This window comes from Botryllus schlosseri, chromosome 5 (assembly GCF_051294905.1).
Source record: "Botryllus schlosseri isolate E-star chromosome 5, Bs_hap1, whole genome shotgun sequence".
NCBI lineage: Eukaryota > Metazoa > Chordata > Ascidiacea > Stolidobranchia > Styelidae > Botryllus > Botryllus schlosseri.
The window spans coordinates 17,689,954-17,716,184 of record NC_137240.1 but is presented as its reverse complement, the minus strand read 5'-3'; the positions used below and the strand labels follow the sequence as shown (position 1 = coordinate 17,716,184).

Here is a 26,231-nt window from a genome sequence, read left to right as displayed (position 1 = left end):
TTGAGTTTTTAGAAGTTTGACCGCGATCATCAGGAATGAAGCTGTATCATTTGACGGTCCATGCGATCGATGTGTATTTGTTGCTATTCTCGTAGCAAACAGTTCACTGCTCATTGCTAACGCAACGAATAGAAAACTATATCCGAAAAAGATTCCTGATCTCATGGTGTGTATTTTACATGCATAGTAGATATTTGTTTGGATATGTATTATGTATGTATGTCACACAGCAATACACCTTACAAACAATACTGTGAAGTGCGACTTGCATTTTGCATACTTTGGCATACCTTGTGCATACCGACCATAATCAAAACTGTGATCTCACCTCTGTAGTGAAGAAAGCAGTCGACAGAAAGTGGGTCACCACGATACCGAGAAGAGAATCAAGTGCAGTCATGCGCGACTATTCCTGCCTCCGGCCTAGAAATGTTGCGCAAGAGTAATCAATCGCGTGTAAATCATTGCGCGGGGCGGGCGCATTTTCCGGGGGTGATATTTTTGTTTTGCTTTTTACAATTGGAGATTGGTTGGGGGAATTTTACCCGGAATTACAGTGCCTTAGATTCTAGCGCGAGGAGCGAAAACACGGATGAGTACAGTTGCGTGTTATATCTCATATTGAATCGTCTGGTGTTATTTAGATTTTACGCTTGTGCACTGGCTTATCTAAATTCCGTTATATGAGTGAGAACGAAGTCCTTTCTTCATTGGCCGTTCGGGTGGTCCCGGTCGTATCGTAGGGCTTCCAGAACATGGATACTGGGGCAAGCAATGAAGGGCAACAAGGCTGCTCTTTGGTAAGTATTTTCAGTAACAAGAAGTACCATAATTTTGACTACTGCAGCATGACTAAATCTATAGATTTGATAGTTGGTTATCGGAATTTATTAACAACAACTTGATCCATAGTGACGTTGTGCGCACAGATGACGCCATCAATTGACATGATATCAATTCAAAATGGGGAGGGGGAGAAAAAAGATATCTTTTACCCTCTGCTGGTGATAATTGTTGAAATTTAATAGCCAATCATTGTTTATGTTTGTGTTGATATTGCTTCCCAACGTGTAACCATCTGTTGTAAGTAAATCCTGCTGCTTCATTTTGCTATTATTTTTCTTGCTGGTTCAATGACCACTGATCAGTGATCATGAATGATCACAGTATTTCCTGTTATCCTCAGTTGATTCGATTCAAAGTTAAATATTATAATTGAACTTGTGCTTGGCGTGCATATGTAGATTGTATACAATACTATTTCAGTGCATCTTTACTGAGGGAAGCAGAGGGCTAGAGGGCGCCTGTGTTGGGTTTTAGACACAGCTCTTTCCTAAGAAATTGCGCCCTGGGATTATTCATAACGCAGTAAACCTAACTCTAATCAGAATCAGCAACATACATCGAATAATGACTATTGGAAATGTAGGCCTGGCAGGTTGCTGGTCCCGGGGAAAATTGTGACATGTGGTGCGTAAATCTGAAAAGATATGCATTAGTTTGATTGTATTATTATTATTACACAACTATGATACACTTACACTGTAGGTCTAGTCTAGATATTCTGGTTTTGGAGCATCATAATGTAATTTTATGTTTTCCGCTTCATTGCTGCTTGATTTATTATCCATGAATTAACTTATTCTCCCACATATGAGACTTGTGTTCTCTCTGCACAGTAAATGATGATCAAACCACTGGTACCATGTCTGTTTTCATTGTGCTATTATATGTGTTAGCTGTGCGTTGATGACAGTCATTTTTGAGTAACTGGTAATAATAGCAATGTTTCAATTACAGCCTCTACCTCAGCCTGGTCACCGTCCATGGAATAACTCTAAAAGTCCTGTTGAAGCCCAGGAAAAAAGCTCGGAATGTCAGCTCCCACTCTACTATAACACCCCATCGGAAGGAAGCCATCCATCCAATGCACCTTCTCCATTTCCATCATCACATGGATCTCCAGGTACTGTTTGTTACTAGGCGAAACCGCCAGTTCTGTGTACCATCACAGGTTGTAAAGCATTTGCAATGTTACCTATAGTCTATGAAATAATCCTTCTAATCATCTGGTGATGGGACTACAGCATTGTCTGCAATGTCAGTCCCATATTATAACCACTTCAATTACAAATATAATTACGGACTTGCTTGAGAGGACCTGTACGGTATGGAAAATGTTTTTTCAGATGGGTACACAACTTAACTGGTTCATTAATGCCTTTTCATCGTAGTATGAGGTAGTTTATGAGTGGTATCCTACTTGAATACTTGACTCAAAAGCTATAACAGTCCATGCCACCTATTTCTTGAATTAAATTTGACTCAATGGTTATGTTGATTGTCCAATACTCATATTCATACAGCATACGATTTGTCCTTGATCTGACTATTACGTACGAATAAGATCAGCATTTCTTAGGCGAAGGGCTATATTTTGAAGTTGTCACGAACTAAGTGGAAGATTTTGAAGTTCGGTGAAGTTTACATATATGTTTGTATCCTTCTTAGGATTTATACTTTCACTGCAACGAACAAGTCTTAGTGATGAAAGATTTCTTACAATCGAAGTGTCTTGATTCACTGTCATCAGGAGCGAAAATCAGTCAATTCTGTAAGCCAAATTAAAAACACATCTAGCAGTATTTCGCTCTGATTCAATCATGACAAGTAAAATGCCATTTTTAATTGGTATACAACAATCCAGACTGAGCAATAATTCCGCCAACTCATTACAAAATAACTGAAAATCAACACAGCACTAATACATGGTAATCATATTTCCATAGTCTATAATGTCATATGATGTTCCAGTCTGTTTACCTGTCAGTCATTGTTACATACAAAGAAGATACTTTCAATATTTGGAGCAGACCTCTTAAGAAGTGGGTCATGGGATATTGTCGGAGTGAGCCATGACTACAAGAAGATTGAGAACTTATGAATTTAACTGTTTGATGCATTCAAAATTCTCTTGCTACGTTATTGCTAGTCCATATTATTATGCCTTGCCATCAATCTTTACAATGATTGGTAATCTCTAGATTCCAACAATGTCATTCTCATGTATCTACATATCTGTTTTAGTTTCTTATTGTTTGCAGTTAATATTTGTAAGATATGCTCAATGGAATGAATCTCACGCGTTTTTACGACATTGTCCTACGTAAATTCTCACATGTATGCTGTTACACTGCATGGTGTGAAAAACAAATGTTTGATCAAGCTAATGCCAACAAATCTTGACCTTAAAATTTACACGGGGTCTGGAAAGTAGATGCAACTTTACCAAAGGTGGTGAATCTGAATTTTATGATGGACATTAGGATGATAAGATTTCAAAATCAATTCACTTGTATATAAATTTCTTTTATCTCATATACTCCTGATCCAAGTGTCTTAGTGTAAGGCCAATCCATACTTTGATCATATATGCTGAAATAGTGAAATACTTCAATTTTGGTTCAGTCTTGCGGTTTCTTTAGGCTCACGCAAAGCTGGTCCTGTATGCAGTTGGCCAGGAATGTTGCACCACTTATTTCATTTGATTGATACTGAAGTTAATTGTATATTGAAGTTCTGTAGCTGTACCTCCAATCAGATCTTAGTTGATATTATTTATAAAATTACAGAACAAATGAAATTATGGTATGGTTATGTTTTGACCGGTATAAAAAACATAGCTTTAGCCTGCAGTAGGCTCTTCAAAAATCGGTGCGTGATATTTTTAGTGCATAAGAATGATTGAGATTTAACACAATAGGCCTACATACCGTGCATACTTTTGTCACTAACCTTATGCTTGGTATGGACCATATCTGTACATGGAAAAATGAAGCTCTTCGTTAAAAAAATGCCCTTGCTTGCCCTGCCTAAACTCTTCACTTCCTTAATGCTATAAAATCTATCCTGTTATTTTCAATTATTCATGAATTCTTACTACAGGAAAGCTGTGAGTAAGGAGTCTGTTTGGCTTGGTTTCCCATTCTAAGCAGTGTGACATGTCTGCAAAGTAAAGGAAATCTACTGAGGGCATGCTGTAATTAAATTGACCTATTGGAGTGTTTAAACCAATTCTGTATACAATATATATCCATTGATGGAGCTTTGAAATCTGAGATAACTTATTAAAGTAATAAACGTGCAGTGTTTAGTGTTCATGTTGTGTAATTAGCTGCTAACCTTAGAAGTAACATGGAAGATGTAATGGTTCATACTTATACCAACAATGCTTCACTGAATAGACAAGGATGATTCATTCCGCACAAAATTTCATGCCTAATTTACTTTCAAGGCACACCGTCTGGAGACCTATTTTTCTTATGACTTATACCCTGCTTCCTGGGTGACAATCTACAGTAAAAGTATCTCTTGATGTGTTTATCCTAGCACTGAGGAAAGTTTGCCCTACAATCCTTGATGCTTTATTAAAACCAAAAATCTGTCTTGAGGAACTATTGTTAGGCAACAGATGGGGCGTGGTGTTGCTGTCTTTGTCTCTTTAGGGTTATTGATCCATTGAACAATGATCCCAATTTACTGATCAATCAGTTGCACAGTATTCTCATGAACTACAGTATGTCTGCTTTACTATTTGTACAATGCTTGCTCCAATTTATCCAGTGTGCGTATGTGATTAATGCATGATATTTTCGAGTTGATTTTCTCATTTTCCTGTGATGAGAGTAAAAATAGTTCATCACTTGTAGATAAGCACATGATTCCCATTGATCACTAATGGTATGGGTTGTTGATTCAGACATATTTTCAATTCTTTTCTCATATTATGCTGTGCCCAACTGAATTAAAAATATTCTTAGACAATTGCTTATTGTTAAAAACACCCCTCATTGGTCTGGGTTTCAATGCTAATAACAAATTGCATGCATTGCAAACAAGCATTGATTAATTCTTCCCTACATTCCTTGAGGACAGGTTTGGATATACGAGGTTTATGAGATTTACACCTGTAATCGCTAGTAAGGCCTCATTGCCTGTAGGTGGTTGTTAAGTTGAAATACGGTAATAAATTGCTTTCGCGGCGACAGAGGAGATCTGTGTGTAATTACAATGGCACCATATTTTGATTGATTTCTTTGCTTTATGGAATCTCCCACTGGTGATTTATTTGAAGATTTTGCTCATTTAAAAAGTTCCATTTGGATGTGTTGTATAATAACCAGCTAGTCGAATCCACCTAGTAATGAAGTAAGCACTTGTGCTGTGTTGGATGATTTCATGCCGCTAAATTCCATCCTCACTCACAGATCCTTATTACTTGTTATCTGTTCCTTGTTATTGGAACTAGACTCTGCGGCTGTTACGCTTGATTTCACCTGAACAATGGAGATAATCCTGCCATGCTTTGTACTAGATATTACTTTTTCAAGCATGAAGTAACAGAAAATATGCTTACACTTTGCCAAGATCAGGAAATAAATCTGAATATTTCTGGCTTTTGAACAACCTCGCATATCCTTTGACAGCTGCTACAATGCCGTTCGCCACTGAACTGGACCGATATCAAACGCATACACACTATGTAGGAACGGGACGACCCGATCACAATGCACCAGGTGGTTATTTGCATGTCCTAATTCAAGTCGAAATACAAGCAGTTTCTGCTGAATAGCCATCTAGTTTGCAGAATCACGATCTGACATATCAACTTCGCCTACCGGCACATGCCATTTTCATTTTTATCGCTTGCTTTTTCGTGTTATTTTGTATTATTTTTCAAGCAGTGTGTAATAATCTTATTTACATGCTCTTGCTTAGTAATTTTTAACCTTTACCAACCTGACGAATCCTTGAGCTAATCAATAAACCTTTGGCGAACTCCAAATTTTCGTCTATAGTCACAAAAACAAAATCAACCACATTATACATCTACAACATTTACTGTAGAATATGGTACACAAAACCGTAATTAACAACAGCGTTATAAATATAACCATGAAAACGTGATTTTCACACAAAACAAAAATATTATAACAAATAAGTTTTGGAATCCAATGCGACTTCGACTGCATGAGTATGGTGTGTTTCTTGACCTCCAGTCCGGAGATTGACTCGGCGAACGCCTTGGATTCTTATGGACCCCAGTTAGGAATAGGAACCAGAACCACTTCTCTAGCCAAAGGTTGATGTCCGATGAAAAGACTACTCCAAGTCATTTCGGCAATGTACACTGTACAGTGTATATCTCCTATCTTTTCACTATATCGCAATCTTGTGGTGGTTTTGAATCGACAAAGATATCGAATAACTGACGACCGACTGTCTTGGCTTACGGTAGACATTAACCTTTATTGTTTTAACCGCAGGCTCTTTTCCCGTTAGTACGTCGTGGTCAGTGCAGCCGACCGCGCCAGCATCCATCGCTTTGGACCGAATGAGACAGAACGGGCGTCCCCCTTCGAGAGGCCCCAATCCGTTCTACCCTGCAACGCCAGGAAAAGGCCCAGTACCGGCATGGCACCGACCGCCTTACTCTTCACCATATCCGCCTTACGGCAGTGAGGCACATCGCAGGAAGCAGTTTAACCGTTCGGACATTGCCGGGCCGGTCACACCTGCGTTCCAGTCTAACAGTAATGGGAATTTTGCCCAACATCAACACACCCCGATTCTGGTACCGAATCCGCATTACAATCAAAACAACGTGCCGCAAACTATTGACGGACGGACCCCCGAATTGCAAAGCCCTGACCATCAGAAGCACATGATAGCCAACGAACGGAACATATACTCGCCGATGCAAAATCAGCAGAACGCAAACTTTTTCATGTCACAGCAACACGCACAGCGGCAGACCTCTATGCCTCAATTTCCGCCTGTGGGGTTGCCGCCACCCGTCGTACCTCAGTACCCGGTGAATTCAGCCCCGGCTGCGACCGGAAAAGGAAAAAATCGGAGCAACAAAAGCTATCAGTGTCCTAAGTGTGTGAAGGTGTGTGCTTTGATTGTTTTGCTTGAATATAGTTCGTGACAGCCTAGCACGGGGGCAGGCAACATACGGCCAGCAACAGGATTTTGAGCGACCCGCAGAGAGTTTCTACCCCGAAAGTGAAATTATAATCTTAAAATATTGGCAAATTTTATGCGTCACAGAATGAATCCAAGTTTGCCAACCCGAGGAAGATGGTCATGAAACTATTTGTTCTGTTTGGGTCTACATACATTTGCGAGCAAACGTTTTCGACCATGAAGATTAACGAGACAAGGCCACTTTCCAATATAACTGATGTTCACGTGCAGTCTTTAGACTAAGGGCTCTAAATCCGACATGCAATCAGAGTTCAAGGAACTTGTTAACAACTTTGATCGATCGCAGATGTGTGATTGACCTCAACAGCTACTGAAGTACCTACATTAGGTTAATAAATTCAATAAATACTGTTTTTGATCTCTATGCCTGAAGTGTACATTAAATACAATTGATTCCTTGTATAGGTGGATAAATAGGCGATTAATGTATCGATTCTGTAATCCAGCCCACCAAGTACTTCATTTTCCCATATCAGTCCCGCCGACCAGGGAAGTTGCCCACCCCTGGTCTGGCACCTACCCTGTTGGACCGAGTGCAAGGTTTGACGACTAACTGATGACTGAAGCTTGTCCTTAACCCGGACCTAGATGAGTAAAGATCAAATAAGAGCTTATCACTTTCAGCCCTGCCGTAATCACAACCTCATTGCCAGATGGAGTGTGTCTGTTGATGGCCGTATTGTTTTTATTCATATCCCAATATTCTACTCACTTATTTGGTTGTCCTACATTTCCATTTATTCTGGCACCCTTCATCAGTAGAGCTGTTCAAAAATAATTTTTTTTTCCTGATTCCAGCCATTCACTGATTAAATTGTCATGTTACCCTAAAAAATGCTGCATACCAAATTTGGTTCAATTCTAACAAGTATAAGCCGCCGCAGAGCCACTTGGAATTTTTAATTTATTAGGCCAGTCCAAACGGCTGACAAAGTAATCAGTGTTGCTACTCCATTGCAAGTAGAAATAGCAATTTTGACGACGAGCAGATTTGGTCAAGGATTTGCCTATTTTTTGGTGGTTGCTGCTTTAGAATTTGCTGGACGCAGATTGCTAGACGCTTAATGAATAATGGTGTTGCAAGTACAATCTTCGGAAATGAAATAGCAGTTACTGTGACGGCTATTTTAGTGGTTCTTATGACGATTTCCCACGTTAAATTGAGACAAACTTCCCAAACCTATTTTCTACTTCTCAAATGTCTAAAGTGTAGAGTAGGTAGTTTTGCACATAAAACTGTTTGAGAAGAAGTGGAAACATTCCAAGAACACAGCCACTTGAGTAAGTCGGCAAAAGCTACTTGAGTACTTTGGAATAGTAGAAAGATACCCTTAGGAGTACTGAACCTCATAATAATATTTTTGGATACTTTCCGAGTAAAAAAATCAAGCCAATCAACCCTCTACTTCAGTAATTACCAGACTCTGTGCCGCCATAGATTCTCCGGTGTGCCACGAGAACCTTTGGCAATTTTCGAAAATAATTGCTGGATATTTTAATGAATCAACTCATAAACGTAACTCCTTCCGCAAATTATGGGCATATTGTCTGGAGTTCCACTCGCACTGCAACAATGTTTTCCAGGATCTGCTATTAACAACTTTGGTTATAGATAATCCATTTGAAAGCTATGGACCACGCAATCTTTTTGCAGAAGAAGAACAGCTCATTGATTTACGAAATGACCTGCTTTAAAAATTATATGACTTTTGACTGTCCGTTTTCAAATCCTCCGCCTTGATCGGTGCAAAAGAGAGCTATATTGTTGCATCTTCACAGCTATGTGAATGTCTGCTCGAAGGAGAGCCAAAATCATTTCACAAATCAACATACAGCGTAATATTTTTGGCAGACAGCATAATACTCGATCAATTGGAAAATTTATTCGCGCTTGGCTACTTGACCTCATAGGACTAATATAATATCATTATAATATATTATCTGAGACACAAGCTGAACTTTTGCATCGATAGTAAATTGCATGTTTTATGCATTGTTTCTTCGTTCATTAATTGTTTTTTCACTCATTCTGTCATATCTCATTGTGGGTCGTACAATAAAACTTGCATCAAAAGTGGTTCGCAAACTGAAAAAGGTTGGGAAGCACTGGATTAGCGGTTGTGTTCTGTTAAGGTGTTTCGGCGCGGGGACCATTTGAAGCGGCACTTGCTGTCCGTGCACGATCACGAGCACCCCTACCAGTGTGGGGACTGCGGAAAGGGGTTCGCCTCGATCGCGGCGTTGCTGAAACACGCAAAGTCGTTGCACGTCTCGAACATGGCCAAGGGATTGATGTGTTTGAGGTGAGCCCTTGTGGTGATGTGGGTCGCTATTTCCTGAAATCTTGCCGCTTTCTCCAGCATCTAGTGTCACTCCTTATGACACCATACACATATTATGGAAAGTTCGAAAACGTGACACAATGTACCTTTCCTTTGGCCAAAAATTAAACCTTCGAGTTGATTAGAAATATATCCCTATTAGTCAAATTCAAAGAAATATTGTATTTAGAAACATACTTAGCCCTTCACCATATGTTTCCGAGGCTGTGGTGTGAAGGAAATGTCGAAACGATAATTCACTTTGATTTGTTTTCTCAAAATACGGAAATGAATCGACTCGAGTCAATCTGTGTATTGACTCGACTCAAATGACTCGGACCGAGTCATATGACTCAAGTCTCAGATGGCCGAAACCGACATTCCATTGTAATTACGAAGAATAGTAAAGTAACCACACTGTTGGCATTTCGCCTATTGGTTATGGTACTTGAAAATGCTACCAGAAACTGTTAAAAGTGAGGAAAATTGGTATATTTCAAACGCGAACCATTCGATATCACCAAACATAAAAAGTGGTGTTACCAAGACTTCACCTCAAAACTGAGCAGTCAACGCAATGACTTGGACTCGGACTCGCTGACTTGAGTGAGTGAGATTGACTTGTAACTCAGAGCCTTGAGCACAACCCTTAACCATTCTCATCTTTTCGACTCTTTTGCTCTCCTCTCTTGTGACAGCACTGTAGTGCTATGCGCCAGTTGCATATTATACACTTGGTCCCACTCTGGCCAGTTCAAATTATCATATTTGGATTCTTGGAAGGGTATGCTGCAGAGACTTGATATGATCCTGCAATCACAGGCCAGACTCATTGATGACTCTCTTCTTGTCGCAGATGCAACATGACCTTCGTATCAATGCAAGAGATCGAGACGCACGCCAACACGCTCCACGTACGCGAAGACGAAACCTACATGCAGAACATCAACACGAGCAGCAAGCAGCATTCCTGCGTACAGTGTGCGAAAACGTTCACGTCTGCCGTCAACCTGAAAAGGCACTTGCAGCTGGTGCACAGGTGGGCCGGGTTTATTGGCTGGGGTTTTGTGTTCCTACATTTCGAATTTGATTCACCCTATCACTGATGTTCGCTACTGATGAGAGTCGGTTAAAAAGCTTTTAACGAATACAATAACAATATGAAGTTGGTGTTATTCTTAAGTTCTGTACCCCAAATGGCTTGTTGAGATTTTGTGACACATCAGAGATAGTAACTGAAGTTAGGTGATAAACGAGGATGCCTATGATTGTGGCGTCCTGATTATCTGGGCATCGGATAGAGATTATATTAGTTGTATTGTTAGGCTCACCAGGATAACTGTTATCTAGTCGCCTTAGCTTAGTGGTTAGTCGTTAAGCCCTTAAGTGCAGCAGTTATCATGGCAGTATAATCAACCATTGGCAAATGGGTGAGGTTGCGGCATGAGGGACATTCAGCGTAAAACAAAAACTATTATGCGGATCTTTTATATTCCGATACCAAACTTGGACAACATGGACTAATCAAAGCAAAATGCCGTTAATTTAATTCTAAGCTCATTTGTGAAATGTTTCTATTTTGTTACAAATCTAATTTCTTCTAGTTGCCCTGAAAATGCTACAGGAGAACTTATAGTGCAAAGCGAGCCGAGCTAGAACAGACATTTTCCATTCTAACACTTGAGGATCTATGATTTTCAACTCGAAATTTAATTCAAGTTTTTGCGAAATCAGTCCAATTTATAATAAACTGTGTAGTAGGGCTGTTCAAAAGTAACTTTTTTTTCCTGATTCCAGCCATTCACTGATTAAATTGTCAGGTTGCCACAACAAAGGCTGCACACCAAATTTGGTTCAATTCGAACATGTCTAAGCGTCCGCAGAGCCAATTAAAATTTTTAATTTACTACGTGAAATTAAAAAAAAAAATTTCAAATTTTTCTCTCAACCCCATGAAAATATTGAGATGTCTTCAAAGACCATGCAAATGAAATTTGAGTCAATTCCAACCAGTACAAACGGAGTTATTTGAGTTTTTCGTTGATGATTCTCGGATTATCCAACAATCAAGGATAATTGGAGAATTATCAACGAAAAACTTCAATAACTCCACTTCTACTAGTCCGAATTGAGTCAAATTTTATTTGTATCGTCTCTGAAGACAGCTCAACAATTTTATGGGGTTGACAGAGAAATTTGAAAAAATTTTTTTTTCAATATTCCTGTATATATTAAAAATTTGAATTGGATCCGCGGAGCCCTATACTTGTTAGAATTGAACCAAATTTGGTGTGCAGCGTTTTTTAAGGTAACCTGACAATTTAATCACTGAATGGCTGGAATCTGGAAAAAAAAAGTTATTTTTGAACTGTTGAACAGCCCTACTGTGTAGCTATAGTTCTAATTTTCATAGAATTTGGAAAATCTGACAATTTGCCTTACAAGCATTATGATAAATGATATCATTACCGTACTACCATTATGTGGGTGTGTCTATGAGTCGTAAACAATTGCATAGCACAGGAAGAGATACAAATAGTGGGACTTGCACTTAATTTTGGTATCCTATATCCACCTCCGAATGGATAACTATTGATGTTTTTAATAACTGTAATATGGTAACAGTCGGCCTAGTAGGCCTGCTTAGAAATGTCAGTGTTTTAAATGATTGCACATTACACAAGTATCTGTATTGTATATGTATGTACTTGAATGCGCCATTACTTCAAGTTTTAAGGTGTGTTTGGGTACGATATCAACTGTAGCTGTCAATTCAACTGCTTTCTCAATGCCAAAGTAGGCTTGCTAAGAACCTGCAATGTAATTACCGGTATTCCTGTTTATTCGCTTTGAATCATCCAATTCGATTAGAAATGCCTTATTTAAATTGCACTTCATCAAATACGATTTGAATCTATTTCGAAGCACTTCTTTGTTTTCTCCTTCCCTTAGTCACTGTTATTTTATTCACCAGCTGGTACATCCTCATACTTTGTGCTGAGACCTTGACAAGCCTGCTCGGGTCATGCCTTGTGTGGCGAATAATGGATTTTCTTCTGTTAGTTTTGTAAGCTCTTCATTATGCAATTATTGCTAATGGTGACCGTGTAAATTGAATTATGGATTTATATTGCATTTAGAAAGACATGAATGTCATGACAGCAGTGATTGTCTTTTATCTGTTTAGTGCTGGCATGCATATTTCACGGTAGCTGACTGAGTGGCAAGTTCTCTGCATTTTCTCCTTGTGGAGTTGTATCAATTTATTGACAAATGCTGGTCGGTGGTGCCCCTTACTCTCATTAATATTTCATTTCGGCTTCAGCTAACAGGCATTCCGTACACATACATAGCAGCAATTGCTTTTAAAAGGGTTGTGAAAAAATTCCTTACCAGAGGATAAATCGTGATTCACTACTTGTGAGTCAGCGTTGTTTTTGTAAGAAAAACCCATTTCAACTTGTTTTGGGAACAAAGAATGAGTCCTATGGAAGATTTCAGTCTCCATATGGACCGTCAGCGTTAAGTAGATTACCCCGAAACTTGATTTTCCCCCATTTTATATTGACTTATCTTGGCATCTGTATTATCAACTTGCTGATAAAATGGTATCACTGCCAAAATCATGTTCTAATATTGAGCTCTGTGACTGTCTGAAATGCATATCTGATTATGTCAGTGAGTACTGTCAGTCCTAGCTGAAATGGTACAGTTATAACCGCATTGGAGTGTAATTTGACAGCTGATTGAACCTGATGAGTCTGTGTGCTGAGCTTTGTTTTTTCTAAAGTCTGCGTCCTTCAGATCGAAAGATGACTCGAAGACGTTTTGTCGCGAGTGCGGCAAAAGTTTCGCACGTATGGAAGCCTTACGCAAACACGTCGACAAGACTCATAACGGCAACCCAAACGCGTTACCCCCAGATGACCTTGAAGAGGGCGACAACGCGAGGCAAGCGTCATTCTCGGAGAACGAAAGTCGCGGGCCATCGGCAGGTGGGCTCTCGTTGTGACTTTCCTCGGCGTAATGGATGGATGTTTCAAATACAGTTATCTAGTCAAAGGATACCATATTGTGTTGATAGATGTGGGTTTTCGAATGAGAATTGACATTGCTGTGGACATATCCATCTCTTGGCCTCTGTTGATTATTTTGGTAAGCACATAGATCAGGGGTGGTCAACCTGCGGCCGTCGAAGGTAAATTATGCGGCCGTCGACACATAATGCAATTAATATGTCTTGGTGGCCGTCAACATGCAGATTGAATTTACGAATTGACTCCCGAATTTTTGAGAGATTTTAATTAATCTTGAAATTTGTGTCTGGTACGTTTGGGCGATTCCATCATCTTTTCACTATACAAACAATCCTGATGGGATGTCAAAAATACCAACATGCAAAAAAGGGACTAATAGCAATCGGCCCACCTGAAGATGCATCATCATTGATAACTTGCCCTAAATTTTCGAATACACCCCTTCATTAACCCTGCCACCGAATTTAATCACTTGGGCTGAGGAAGGATAGATATTTGCTGCTAACATGACTACTCGTGGTTTCGGTGCGTACAGTAAGCAGATATGAATAAATAGATTAGCCTGGAGTTCACCTGAAATGGACATGGACAGTTTAATATGTAGTCCTATATGGCTACCCCTGACATAAATGGTTAAAGTAGTTATTGTTGATACTCACGTAGAACTAAAAGTAACCTCATAGATTTCTACTGTAATACAAGTAGGAGTAGCGTAAGTATTCTGAGCCTAGTTCTGCCTCAAAAAACTGAAACTTTCAAGAAGAAATAGTCCAAAATCATAGCCACTTGAGGAATTAATGCAAGTACGGTAGTCAAAACATAGTTGGGCAGGCTACATGAAAAAGTACTTCGTTACTGACCACCTCTGGGTAGACTGTATAATAAAATCTCCAATCTTTTGCGATGTTTCAACGAAGTTTGCTAATTTCGCTTGGAAGACATCTTGGAATTAGTGTAACTACTCCGGAATTTTTTAAAGCCTGTTTACCAATCTGAGTTATCTCATTGATCTATATTCTTTGAATGATGCATCATTAACAACACTCTGTAAGCTCTTGACTTGTTTATGGTAGTAGATATGAGGTAAGTTAAATGTTTAAGCACCCGGCATAGAATTTGTGACAACAGCTCTCTCAATATAGGTTTCAATACCGCCATGCTCAGCGTGTTTCTATGCGATAAATAAAGTGATTGTGTAGTATCTTTGTTCGTTACTGGTCCGATGTTAGCTGAACTAAAGTGATTACCAGGAATGTGGATTTTGCTGCAGATTAGCATGGATTAAGAAAATTGTATGAAAATTTGAAATCGCTGCTCTAAATGTAGAAGTGTACAATCCTTTGGCGTCCAGGGGGTCCATTACGATGGGAATGCGGTCGGGCGCTATCTATGTCATCGAAATGTGGCCTTGAATAACAAAAAGGTTGAGCACCCCTGCTCTAAGTTGAGGTTTCTTATGTTGCATATGCCTTGAAGTAGTCAATGTTGTGTAAATCACTGTGGCATTGGTACAAGGTGGAACATATTTCAAAACTTGTTCTACTACCCACACCGTGTATTTGCGTGTTGCATGTAAATTCGTCCGTAACCGACAGCAAAGTTTCTGCCATATCAACGTCGAGCCATATTTCAGATACGGACGAAAGCTCGCTGTCATCCAACACGCAATGGCCGATCGCGCCGCCCGCCCCTGACCAGTCCAAACCAAACGTAATCGCCCGCAATCCGAACGCGCCACCTCCGAATCCTTACCAGCCCGGTGGCCAGCCTCAAATCAACTCCGATCCAAGATACCGACAAACTCCTGGACCGGACGAAGCCGCGAAGAGACCGCCTTCCATACCTCAACCCCAAACAACCATGCACAGTATTGCTCCGAACGACGGGAAATTCAACCAGCACCCCTACACGAACGCTCTGCAGCAAGATAGTCGCACCCCGAATGCTGCGGCCGATGTTAAAAACACAGACGTGTTCGTAGACGCTGTAGCAGCCCAGAATTCGACCGAACCGCAATCTGTGTCGGAGGCTTTCTCGATGGCGATGAGGACTTTGTCGGAGTATGATTACGAGTCCTCTGATCTCAACCGTTTCACCGAGTTTCTTGATCCCGCTGCTGCACACCGACCGTACCAATTCGTACACGGCGACTTGTCGTTTTCCGCGGGACTCGAACCGGAAACGCACGGCGTCAACGGCGACCGTTACGTCGCATCAGTCAGAACGCAGCGAAATTTTTTAGTGACAATGCCCCTTCCCCCCGACGCGACGACTGCTGGGTGTCTCCCGACAACTGGGGAGCCCCGGCGGCCGTTGCCGCAACATCAGGGGGGTGGGGGCGGGGTTGAAGTCCCCAATTTCGATGCCTACGACGACCGTGTTTCAGGCCAAGCGAAAGTGAATGATGCACCATCCCGTTTTCGTAATTTGGGGCCTGGGAAGAATAAGGATGCCCCGGGGCAGGCTGACGCGGGGCAAGGGAGCGTGGACCTGTCCTGCAACGTGTGCGAGACTGAATATGAGGTGGGCGGTGTTTGGGTGATGTTATAGCGCAGTGGTTCTTGAGCATTGATTTAAAGATACCGTACAGCAATATTCCGATTGCGATTTTACTTTTGACTAAAATTATTCAATCTCCGGATTTTTTCTTGATGTATCGGTGTTTGGTTTGAACGAATGTGGCAGCTGTTATATATAGAGCTGGATGCAAGGATTAGGGTACTCGAATTTGAAAAGCTATTTGATCGAGTGGAATACTTGGATAGAAATATGTACTGTCTGTCATTACCAGATAAAGGCCAGCACCTTCGCTCAGACCCACTGGCCACCCCTAACTGTTAAGTAATCTTACACTGATAAGAATGGGTCATCATCTTTGCAACCCCCCACTAGTAAAATGAATATATTAGAATAATGCCTGCCGGAATGTTTTGTCTTTCTACTTTTCACTCGACCTTCGGCGTTGTCACCAAGAGACACTCAGACCTGGTGGCCGGGATGAACTGTGCTCACCTGCTCCTGGGTTTTTGTGCGGTGGGATTTGAACTCAGGCCTGCCGATCGCAACATCAGCGCCTTCACCACTGAGCTACAGTGACTGGCTGACATTTTTTGCTTCATTTGTTATCCCTTTTTGTACATCCATCTATCACAAAGGATTCAAATATATCAGTTCCATTTTCCACAATCAGCTATCCATTCGCAATACAGTATAGGCGTCTCTTTTGCAGAGCATAGAGGACCTGATGTCTCACATCGAAGTCGTTCACCTGAAGGTGAATCCCGAAGAGTGCTGCATTTGCAAAAAGCGTTTTTCCCAGGCTGGCAACGTGAAGAGGCACATCCGATTCGTTCATCTCCGCGAGAGGCCTTTTCGGTGCATGGACTGTTCGTGCACTTTTGACAGGTGAGTTATCGCTTGATTTCGTCAGCGTGAAGTCTTTATTCAAGCCCCAGAAAACCCAGTACGCTGGGATTTTATTTTACACTGTCAGCACTACTGGAATTAGATCAATTCTAAGAATGCTGTATTGTCGCTGGAAAACCGAACAGTCTAATGTCCAGATTTAGAAATTTTGACTTGGCTTTTTTTTTTTGGCATAAACCAGTTTTGTTTTCAATTTACCTTGAAAAGTCAAGTTCCTATGTCCATTTCACTAGGATTTCATGCTACATATGAACTTGAAACCCGGTTAAAACGAAAGATCTATGTCCATATAGAGAAGAAAAACATTCAAAAATACGAAAAGTGGACATAAGACAGTTTGGTTTTTCAGTGACAGATATATTCATATCTCCTGTTGTGCAGCACTGTGACTCTGAGCGTTTATGTGCATATTAGAATGCTTATGACAATTAATATTTAGCTTTGTATGCCTCCGGGCAACATCTTCTAATACACCTTCACCAATTTAGAACAACTCATATATGTTACAAATACCAGACAACTACTAGAGTATTAAACACGTATGACTTCTTATCTATATTTCTTGCACACAAGGATATTGTAATAATTCGACTGATGCCAATGTTGTGACTGTGAATACATTCTCACAAAATTGAGTTATTACTTTCTCAAACGTCGTCAGGATATATTCCGTAATATGCCAATCATTGCGCCTTCGCAGGCTGTGCTACTTGCAAAGGCACATGCGCACGCACCTCCAGTGGAACGAGGAGAACCATGAGTTCAACCCGTTGAAGCCGTGCTGCTGCCCGGAATGCGGGAAACGCTGTCTGACGGCGCATCACCTGCGCGGGCACATGCAGCGGAAGCACTTTGCCAAAAACAAGCGCAACTACGCTCAGTTTCTCGCCAAGTACGGCCACCTTGAGGCACTCGGAAACGGGCCTGGCGCGCTCGCGTCGCAGCGGGGAAAACGCGGACGGAAAAAGAAAAAGGCGAATGCCGGTGACGCTCCTTGCATCCGAAGCAAAGCGAAAGAACAACGTAAGTCTATTTTTTCGGGGATGTAAATTTGACTTGTTTTTCGAAGCGGGTTCATGTGATAGGTCACTAGTGTTAGTCGGCTGATATTCAATATTCTAGCACAAGATTTGCTTTTCCTATGTGAATGGCACTTCAATGGTGGGCATGGCACTTCTAAATATTTGACCTGGGCACTGTAACTGTAGGTATTGTGAACTGCCTAAACTTTATCGAGAGGAAACTGTGGATGTGTTTTTTGTGTGTTTCACTCTCTGATTGGCTGACGACTGGACTAAAGATAAGAATGTGGATGTAGTTTGATGATTTACATTTATTGTTTCAATGCAGCACCTCATTCTTCACCAATGCTGCTCTCTTCAAGTGAAAGCCAACCACTGTCGAATTACGGAAACCACCAACACTCGGTAAGAATGCGACTTATTTCGATTAGGATTAGGAATAAAATTTAGACTAGTATTTGCAAGTGCTTAGTGAATTTATCCAGGTAGATTCCTATCCAGTGTGAACTCCGGTCTTACACTGTTTTGGTGCACTTTCGATTTGGTCTAGTAGGTTTTTAGCGATCAGTTTTTTATGGCGAAATAATGTGTGCTGATGAAATTCTGACGTAAAATATTTTTGGATCAATCGATTTTGGGTCAATTCTTGAACGCTAAATCGTCCAAAAACGCTTGTAGCTCTTCTTTTTTCGTCCCATACTCTGCATTTTAGAAATCACACTGTACCGACAAGATACACCATTTTCAGTTCACGACGTTTACAGTTATTCAAATGTTGCACCAAATCTCACAGACGGCACTGCCACAGTGCTCATAACCATGTCGACCACTTTGACAACCCCCTGAACCCCACAAATAAAAATCCAACTTGAACCATTAATAAGTATGACTGTAATTTTTGTTATACGTTAATTACATTCGTTTGCAAGATGTCATTTTACATTAAATATCCATTCCTGCCTTAACAGAATCTTCAAATCAAAGCACCAGTCTACGATTTGCCTCGGGACAACTTTGCAAACGATGATCATCAGTCTCCTCAACAGGTTTATGCTCCTCACCCAGAATATCATAACACACCTCCTGCTAGTCGGCCAAACACACGGTCTCCGGGCGTTATCAGTTTTGCTGTCGAACCTGCCGTGCGTTCGCACCAGAATGTTTCGAATTACGATGTGTCTTCACAATATATTTGGCAAAGTAATGTCTCGACCGGTGACGCCGTCGGTTCATCGGAAAAAGTTTTGAGGCCACCCGAAACCAGTGGGCGTCTGAAATCGAAAGAAATTCTGCTTCCGTTCAGGTGCCAACGCTGCCTTTTCAAGCGGTTTCGCACCCTGGCGATGTTGAGAAGTCATATGTCGCTGTACCACGGTAGATCTTTGATAAAGCATATGTGTCGTCTATGCGGTGCTAGTTTCGCGAACAAAGGAGCTTTGACTGCACACCGGGCGAAGAAACACCGGGACTGCGGCGTCGGCGGTGCCAAGCGACACACCGACTGCAAGGCATCTGCCAGCGCGAATTTTTCTGCCAATGGAACGTCGGATTTGTCTCAAAAGCAGTACCAACACGGTCGTGTTGCCCCGGCTTTCTATGGCTCCAGCGAGAACAGCATGAATTTCTTTTCGTATGACCCTAACTCGCCCGGCATGGTGCCTTCGCCGAATCTGGACGCCTTGTACGTGAATTCGAAGCATAATATTACCACGTCGAGGCCCTTGATACTTACTTAGACGCGAGACGTTTGGGCGGAATGTGCGCATGGATTTAGCACCCTATCAAATGCTTCATTAACATTCTTTTTAAAAATCCTACGCTGATCAGCATGCTTTTTTCTACGCTGTACATAAGTACACATTAGAGAACCGACAGCATTAGACGACTCTTATCTTTAAGCAGTGGTGCAATTCAAATTTTTGTCATTCGGTTTCATCGCAGAAATGAAATTTTTCAGTTGGTTCTGATCTCAGGAAATTTCGTGAGATGCTTTCATAGAACTGGTGTGTTTGCTAAATGCAACCTCTACATATAAACGTCATGCCATTCTCTATGTCTTTGCAAAATGCTTTTTTTCTTACTTGACTTTACATGCCTATGCTTTCCGACTGCAGGGGTGTTTCAATTGTTACCCAGGCGCCGAACCGGGACGTGCTTACGTGTTGTATTGAACTTATGTTGCTCATTTTATTTCAATCATTTCCGCAAAACGTACCGCTGTGGGAAATCAAATTGGAGGTACCATTGTACCAAGTGTGTTTCTCCATGCCCGGAAATTTTGTGTACTTTGTGACAATATTGATGTCGACCATCATGAAATAGTCGGAACTGTCATTCATCATTGAGTTTTCACACCTACCTCACTTAACATTAGGTGCTCCAACTACCGCACGACCCTAAGCACCTGTGTGAGCCTGAAACATCCCAGCTATTGGACCTGTGAAGCAAACTCGTCATTCGAATCGTTAGTTTAATCCTCTGCTCACGATATCTCCTGCTTTTTTAAGATGCGAAACAGTGAATACTAACACAAGCCTTCTCAAAAGCCTGCCTTTGGCGTGTTTGAGAGTGCTTATTTCATCGATAATGCTCAATCATATGCATATTGCCAACTATAAGACTCTAATTTATCGGAACTGCAAATTATATTTTGGTGTGACTAATCAATGTTGTCAACATAGCTATCAGTTGGTCAGGACTTTTTCAATTCGGACAGTTGGTGCGGATCATCTGTTAAGTTTTTGTTTCAAGCGACCCCTTCCCCAAACATATCTGAACATTTCAGGTTTGAAAGTATTCGAGTTGCATCGTTTCTGACGGCTTAGTACGTGTGGCAAATACAGCGTAATAGTTCGGGGGCCTCGACCTTCGTTGTATCGTCAACTGTCCCAAAGCCTGCTCGACTGTCCCCGACTAATAAATCAGACTGATTATGCTTACAGTGGTGATTATGGCTATAAAAGCCGTGTTATAATGAGTTTATATTTTAAATACTTGAAAATAATGCTTTACATTAAAGACTCGTGTGAAAAAAATACTTTGAACTATTTCCAACCTTGAAACAAGTGATACAAACTTTGTATGTTTTTTGTAACAAACCCAAAACCGCTGTCATTTTCATTAAGCAATTGAGCATGTCACGTTGAATTTAGAATTGCTGTCATATAGATCCATTCAAGTGCAATTAGTGAAATATGAGTCGCTATTTAATGCTCTCAATTCTCGGTGCGGTCGTTGAACCACAGTCTTGTTCTCACTCCAACTACTTTGACCGCCTCTATATCCACTTTGGTTATGTTGGCGAGACAGTTTTGAAAATTTTTGCCGCCCAAAATACAGTTTGTGGCATGATAATTATATCAACCTTGAAGAAATGATGAAATCTATTACAAATCTAGGTTATTTTAGTGTGTCTGTTTCATTCCTGCACTCGAATATTTTAATTATTCAGTGTATCCTATCAATATGAAGCATGAGATTAGTAATTATTAACACCATCAACTTCAACGAACGCTTGTGCGGCCGTGTAATTGAAAGATTGCGGTGAAATAGGCATTACTGTTCTGTCCACTACAATTGGTATGTCCTTGGGCGTAGCAAGAGGCAGAAATGTGCCCTTGCCTTCATTTTTGACTTGATTATTGTGAGGTGATATCTTCCTTACATCACATCCTCCCCGTGTTTTGTATTGCTACGTTTATTGTGTTTTTCGTGTTGTCCTGGATATAAGAGGCTAACTCTTCTAGACTTCTTTGTGCACGACTGGAAGTATGGCTGAGTTGGAGATTTCCAGTGGTCAACGGGTTTTGTGGCGTGACCAATCAATTCAATGTCTGAGTCAATCCATATTCGCTGGACTTGAACAGGAAATACCCATCCGATGTACGTTAGTCGTTTGCCAATATGAGCTTTACCTTTTTCATTGCCATGACCGTGCCAGCCGTAGTGGTACCTTTACGTTTTGCTTCCCAGTCATTCCCTACCCAAAGCCCACTAGTAATTTTTTTACAATGTGTAGGTATGTGTCAAGTATTCACGTTTTGAGAAGTGTATTGCCTTTAGTGTTTCTCCGTCTTAGTATTTCAATGTGGAATCGTGTATCTGTATGTGTATGGATTTTTGGTTAGTTTATTGTTTATTTGACTGCCTGCGACCTATTTCATATCGCAAATTTTCGGTATGTGACGACCATTTCTGTACGTTTTGTCTCTCGTACGTTGGGACAATGATTTTCATGACCCTCTCGTTCTGTATATATGTAGTCAAATCCAATGTTGCGAGATATGTACTATCTGCTATACAACGGCCGAAGCCGTCCATTTATATCAATTTCGTTTAAACATGAATCCTGTATTTGAGAAGTTTTTGTATAGTTTGGTGCCTAGGCCTTTGCCTTGTATGCGGTATTCTGTATGTCTTCACTATCCCTGCTTTTTGAAGCCTCGTATAGACCAAAAATATCTCTTTGACCGCGTTTTGTGGTATCATTGTATTATCACATTTTCTGTATATTCCTTTGCACAGACGAGCGCGTCTACAAAATTTTGTACTCTCTGTACCGCGGTAACGATATTGCATTTGCACAAATTTCAAGGCTGCTTTTACCTACGCATCACTGCCGACTAGTAACACAAACCTTTTGATATTTTCGCTTACTAATGCTTTGTGATGGGCACCTATCCGTAAACTTGTACAGTGTACATATGTCGTTAACTAATATCCGGTAGTTTCCGCATTGAATTGACCCTATTCCGTAGTGACTGTTCTGTATCGGTGATGTCACTCTTGACATTCGCTGTACATTTTTCTCAAGCATTGATTCTTTTTCGCAGTTAATGTCGTATCCGTCAAACCGTACAATTTCATGTATTTTTTCGAATGCTGCCGTCCATTTGTTATGTCTAACGTTCGAACATGCGGAACGATTGGATGTTTTTCGTTTTTTAACCGCATTAATTAGCACTCGCTATCGGAACTGTCATGACAATCATTCCTTAGTCACAAGCTGCTAGTGTGCTACGCTTGTTCTTAATAACTCGACAAAGTACAAACTCTTGCTCTTGAGACCACTGGCTAGCCTGGCAGACTACATGGTATTCTAGATATGACTATCTGTTTACATGTTTTTTCTGAAACGCCGGGTTGCGCAGGTGTGCTCAATTTCACGAGCAGCATTATTGCTTGAAATAGTAGTGTCAGTACGTGCTTTGGACAAATTATGTGTTTTAGATCGTTTCTGAATGTTACCCCAATTGAAACTCCTTTTCGTATGCCTGTTTGGTTTGTATGTCATGTCAGCTGTTCGTATACGTTGACCCTCTTATTTCCACGGGCTTTTCGCGTCCGTGTTCTTAGTTTTTATGTGCTTTCTCAAGGGTCTTATTGCACTGGCACCCTATTGTCTCGCCTAAATAACCAATAATTTTCCCGTTTGCGTCCAATTATCAGTTTCTCTACTGTTTTTAAGGAATTCTGTAAGACATATTCAACTGGCCTTGTAATTCAATTTATTCGGAATCTGAAGTAAACCCGTGACCTGTGGCTAGGGGTGTAGCATTAGGGTAGCGGCGCATTGCATATGATAAATTCAGCCAAATGTTGAAGCCTATGGATTTTCTTTGCCCTATTAAGTCATGATGTCATCATTTGTCGAAGATAATTGACGCCAGGATCATGCAAAGGCTAAAGTTAATTTCATGCTTTCTATTCAGTCGATTATGCAAGCCCTACCCTCATGGCTATCCAAATTTAACTATTGTGGCGTGGTAGTGCGGCCAGTTTCATCCTGGCTACGCCCTCGGTACGATTTACTTTTAGACACTATGAAATACATTTTAAATGCTTTGCGCCACGTGAAATGAAAGATATTCACTGCCTTTTGCTCCGATCCGTGTTTTGTGAAGTTTCATGTCCTGTAATAAAATTGGATGTTCATTCGCGTCTGATCTGCGTAGGTGTGTGGGCATGGGACATGATCGTGCCGCCGGAGTTGTGGGGCGTTTCTCCCGACACCGAATGCGACGCGTGTCGCATCTAGGGTTGCGGTAAAAGTAGGGTTGCATTTAAAACAAACGATGTTTTAAAACACTTCGTTTCAAACATGTTTTGAACAAGGACCTTTTTAAAAAAAAATTGTGTTTTTTTCAAGTAGTAAAATTATGCCATAATTGTGTAAATACTTTCCAAAAACATGTTGTATGAGCCTACGGACAATTTTCACCCGATATAGCCGACGTATAGCGATATGGGATGGTTGGAAACCTCGAAACAGTCGGTTCAACAGCAATAGTACAGATATTTTGTCAAAGGAGCTATATTTACCATATATTTTCAATGGTTAATCAACTATGACGTCACAATCGAATATTCGTGACGACATGGCTTAAAAACATGTTTGAAGCAAGGGCCTTGTTTTAAAACATGTTTGTTTTTAATGCAACCCTAGTCACAACAGAGAATCATAGGACGTTTGGCTGAGTTGGACCAAGTAATCGCTAATTTAGTAATAGGAGCACGTGACCTTGATTTCTGTTACCGATTTTTTTTTAAATTCCAAATTAAGTCGAAATTCTGTGAAAATTGTAGGTTGTAGCCCAGCTTCCCAGAGAGGATATTTGGAGGGTGCTGCTAGACTAGGGTTGCCGTACGTCCGGAGTTTCACTGTTCAAACTGCGCCCTGGTGGAATTTCTAGAATATGCCAAAATGTCCGGAATTTTGAATGCTTGACGTAGGCTCATAATTTTTTCGTAAATCAACATAGTAACATTATTTTTGGGAAGATTTGCGCTACATAAAATTCGTCTGCGCGCGATTTACTATCAAATTTATTGATTTAATATGGGGACTACCATGCTCACAAAAACTGCAAAAAAATAACAAAAAATAACCTTCATTTATTGAGATAAGCCTAATTGTAATAGTAATTATAGGAGACCGGTATATTCCTAGAGACGGCTAGTACCGTTTAAATGCTTTATTCCAAGATAGTGGTTCTAAACATGGGGCTCGTTTGTTTTTTATATCCCTGGCTTCACGAAGATGTTGAACGTAATAAGTCTGGGCAAGGGGCTGACTTCTTTTAGTAATTTTAGTCAAATTTTGATCTAGGCACGGAACATTTTCAAATTGGTGATGGAGTCGAGACCATAAAATGGAAAACACCGGATGTGGGGTGTTTGTAAAGCTCCGTGGTGCGCACCGGCATTAGGCTGATAAATATTCTTATCAATGTGACATGAACAATGAGGTAATGAATTGAGGTAATGAAATTCATGCATAGTTATCATCAGGGTGAACTGCCACTATATTTTGATAATCTGTTCAAAATACCTTCAGATACCCACCAACATCATACCAGATTTTCTTCTAACTTGTCTCTGTCTGTGCAACACCACTCTACCAGTCTAGTACAAAATTCAATCAGTTTTATTGGTGTCAATGTTTGGAATAAGCTGCCACCTAATCTCCGCAATTTAGACTCTTGTGCTTTTAAAAAACAATGTTTTCATTCTCTTATCTCTAACTACCGCTAAATTGTATTTGTGTTGTATTACAAATTGGTCCGTGATACTGTGTCTTATTTTTCCTATCGTTCGTTGGATTATTTCAATGTAATTTTATTTTATTTTATATTTTTTCATTAGTTATCGACTGTGAAAATTGCTCCTGTCCCGGGTGGCTCGGCTCTGAAGACTATGTCATATCGAGCCTCCCGTCTACCTTGCATGTCGCATTTCACTGTTACATTTTTTGTAGTGTTATGTTGATATGTAATGTATACGAATAAAGATTCTCTCTCTCTCTCTCAATTAAGCTCCCCGTATTTTCGAAGTCATCATTCTCCAGCAGCTCTACCGCTAACTCTGATCATGTGCGCGGACAGAGGATCAAACTACATAGTAATATATGGAAGAACCAATATGATTGACTGAATTTATTCAAATAATTTAACGACCAGATGCATATAGCAAGCCCCCCACCCCCAGAAGTAGCGTCGATTACCCTATGGTGGGCCAAAAATCATTGTTTATTTGGGCGGGAGGGGGCTGAAAAATGTGGTTTCGGTCCTGGTTGCACAACGCACAGCCACATATTCCTAAACCAGATCGTGACCACCTCTGGTCGATAAGTAAAGCTTTGCTAGTGTGACGTCATATTGACAGATAATGTGCTCATACCTCAGTTTGGAATCGACTAGTTGGCGCTAAAGAGTATCCGGAATCTGAGTCAAAGAAATATGGTAACCCTATGCTAGACAGAACATAGTGGACATGACATGGCCATATTATTGACTCCATATACAATTTAGCCTGTTATTGAATTCGTACTCCTCACCCGATCAATCTATTTTTGCGGATATATTATTTTCGAAGTG

At 40.6% G+C, this 26,231-nt stretch overlaps 1 protein-coding gene across 2 annotated transcripts; it reads left to right on the top strand.

Annotated features, from left to right (window-relative positions):
- Nucleotides 1–593: 593 nt before the first annotated feature.
- LOC145439281 (uncharacterized) lies at nucleotides 594–23,790 on the top strand. 2 transcript variants are annotated; one of them, XM_080316779.1, is made up of 12 exons: nucleotides 595–800; nucleotides 1,801–1,966; nucleotides 5,487–5,576; nucleotides 6,327–6,952; nucleotides 9,184–9,353; nucleotides 10,228–10,410; nucleotides 13,176–13,366; nucleotides 15,042–15,931; nucleotides 16,638–16,813; nucleotides 17,535–17,857; nucleotides 18,185–18,261; nucleotides 18,825–23,790. In XM_080316779.1, the coding sequence occupies exons 1-12, from the start codon at nucleotides 756–758 to the stop codon at nucleotides 19,590–19,592; spliced, it is 3,705 nt and encodes a 1,234-aa protein (XP_080172905.1). In that variant the 5' UTR covers nucleotides 595–755; the 3' UTR covers nucleotides 19,593–23,790. The 2 variants fall into 2 exon arrangements, with proteins under 2 accessions (XP_080172906.1, XP_080172905.1); XM_080316780.1 differs by lacking the exon at nucleotides 5,487–5,576 and having other exon boundaries at nucleotides 594–800.
- The last annotated feature ends 2,441 nt before the right edge of the window (nucleotides 23,791–26,231 follow it).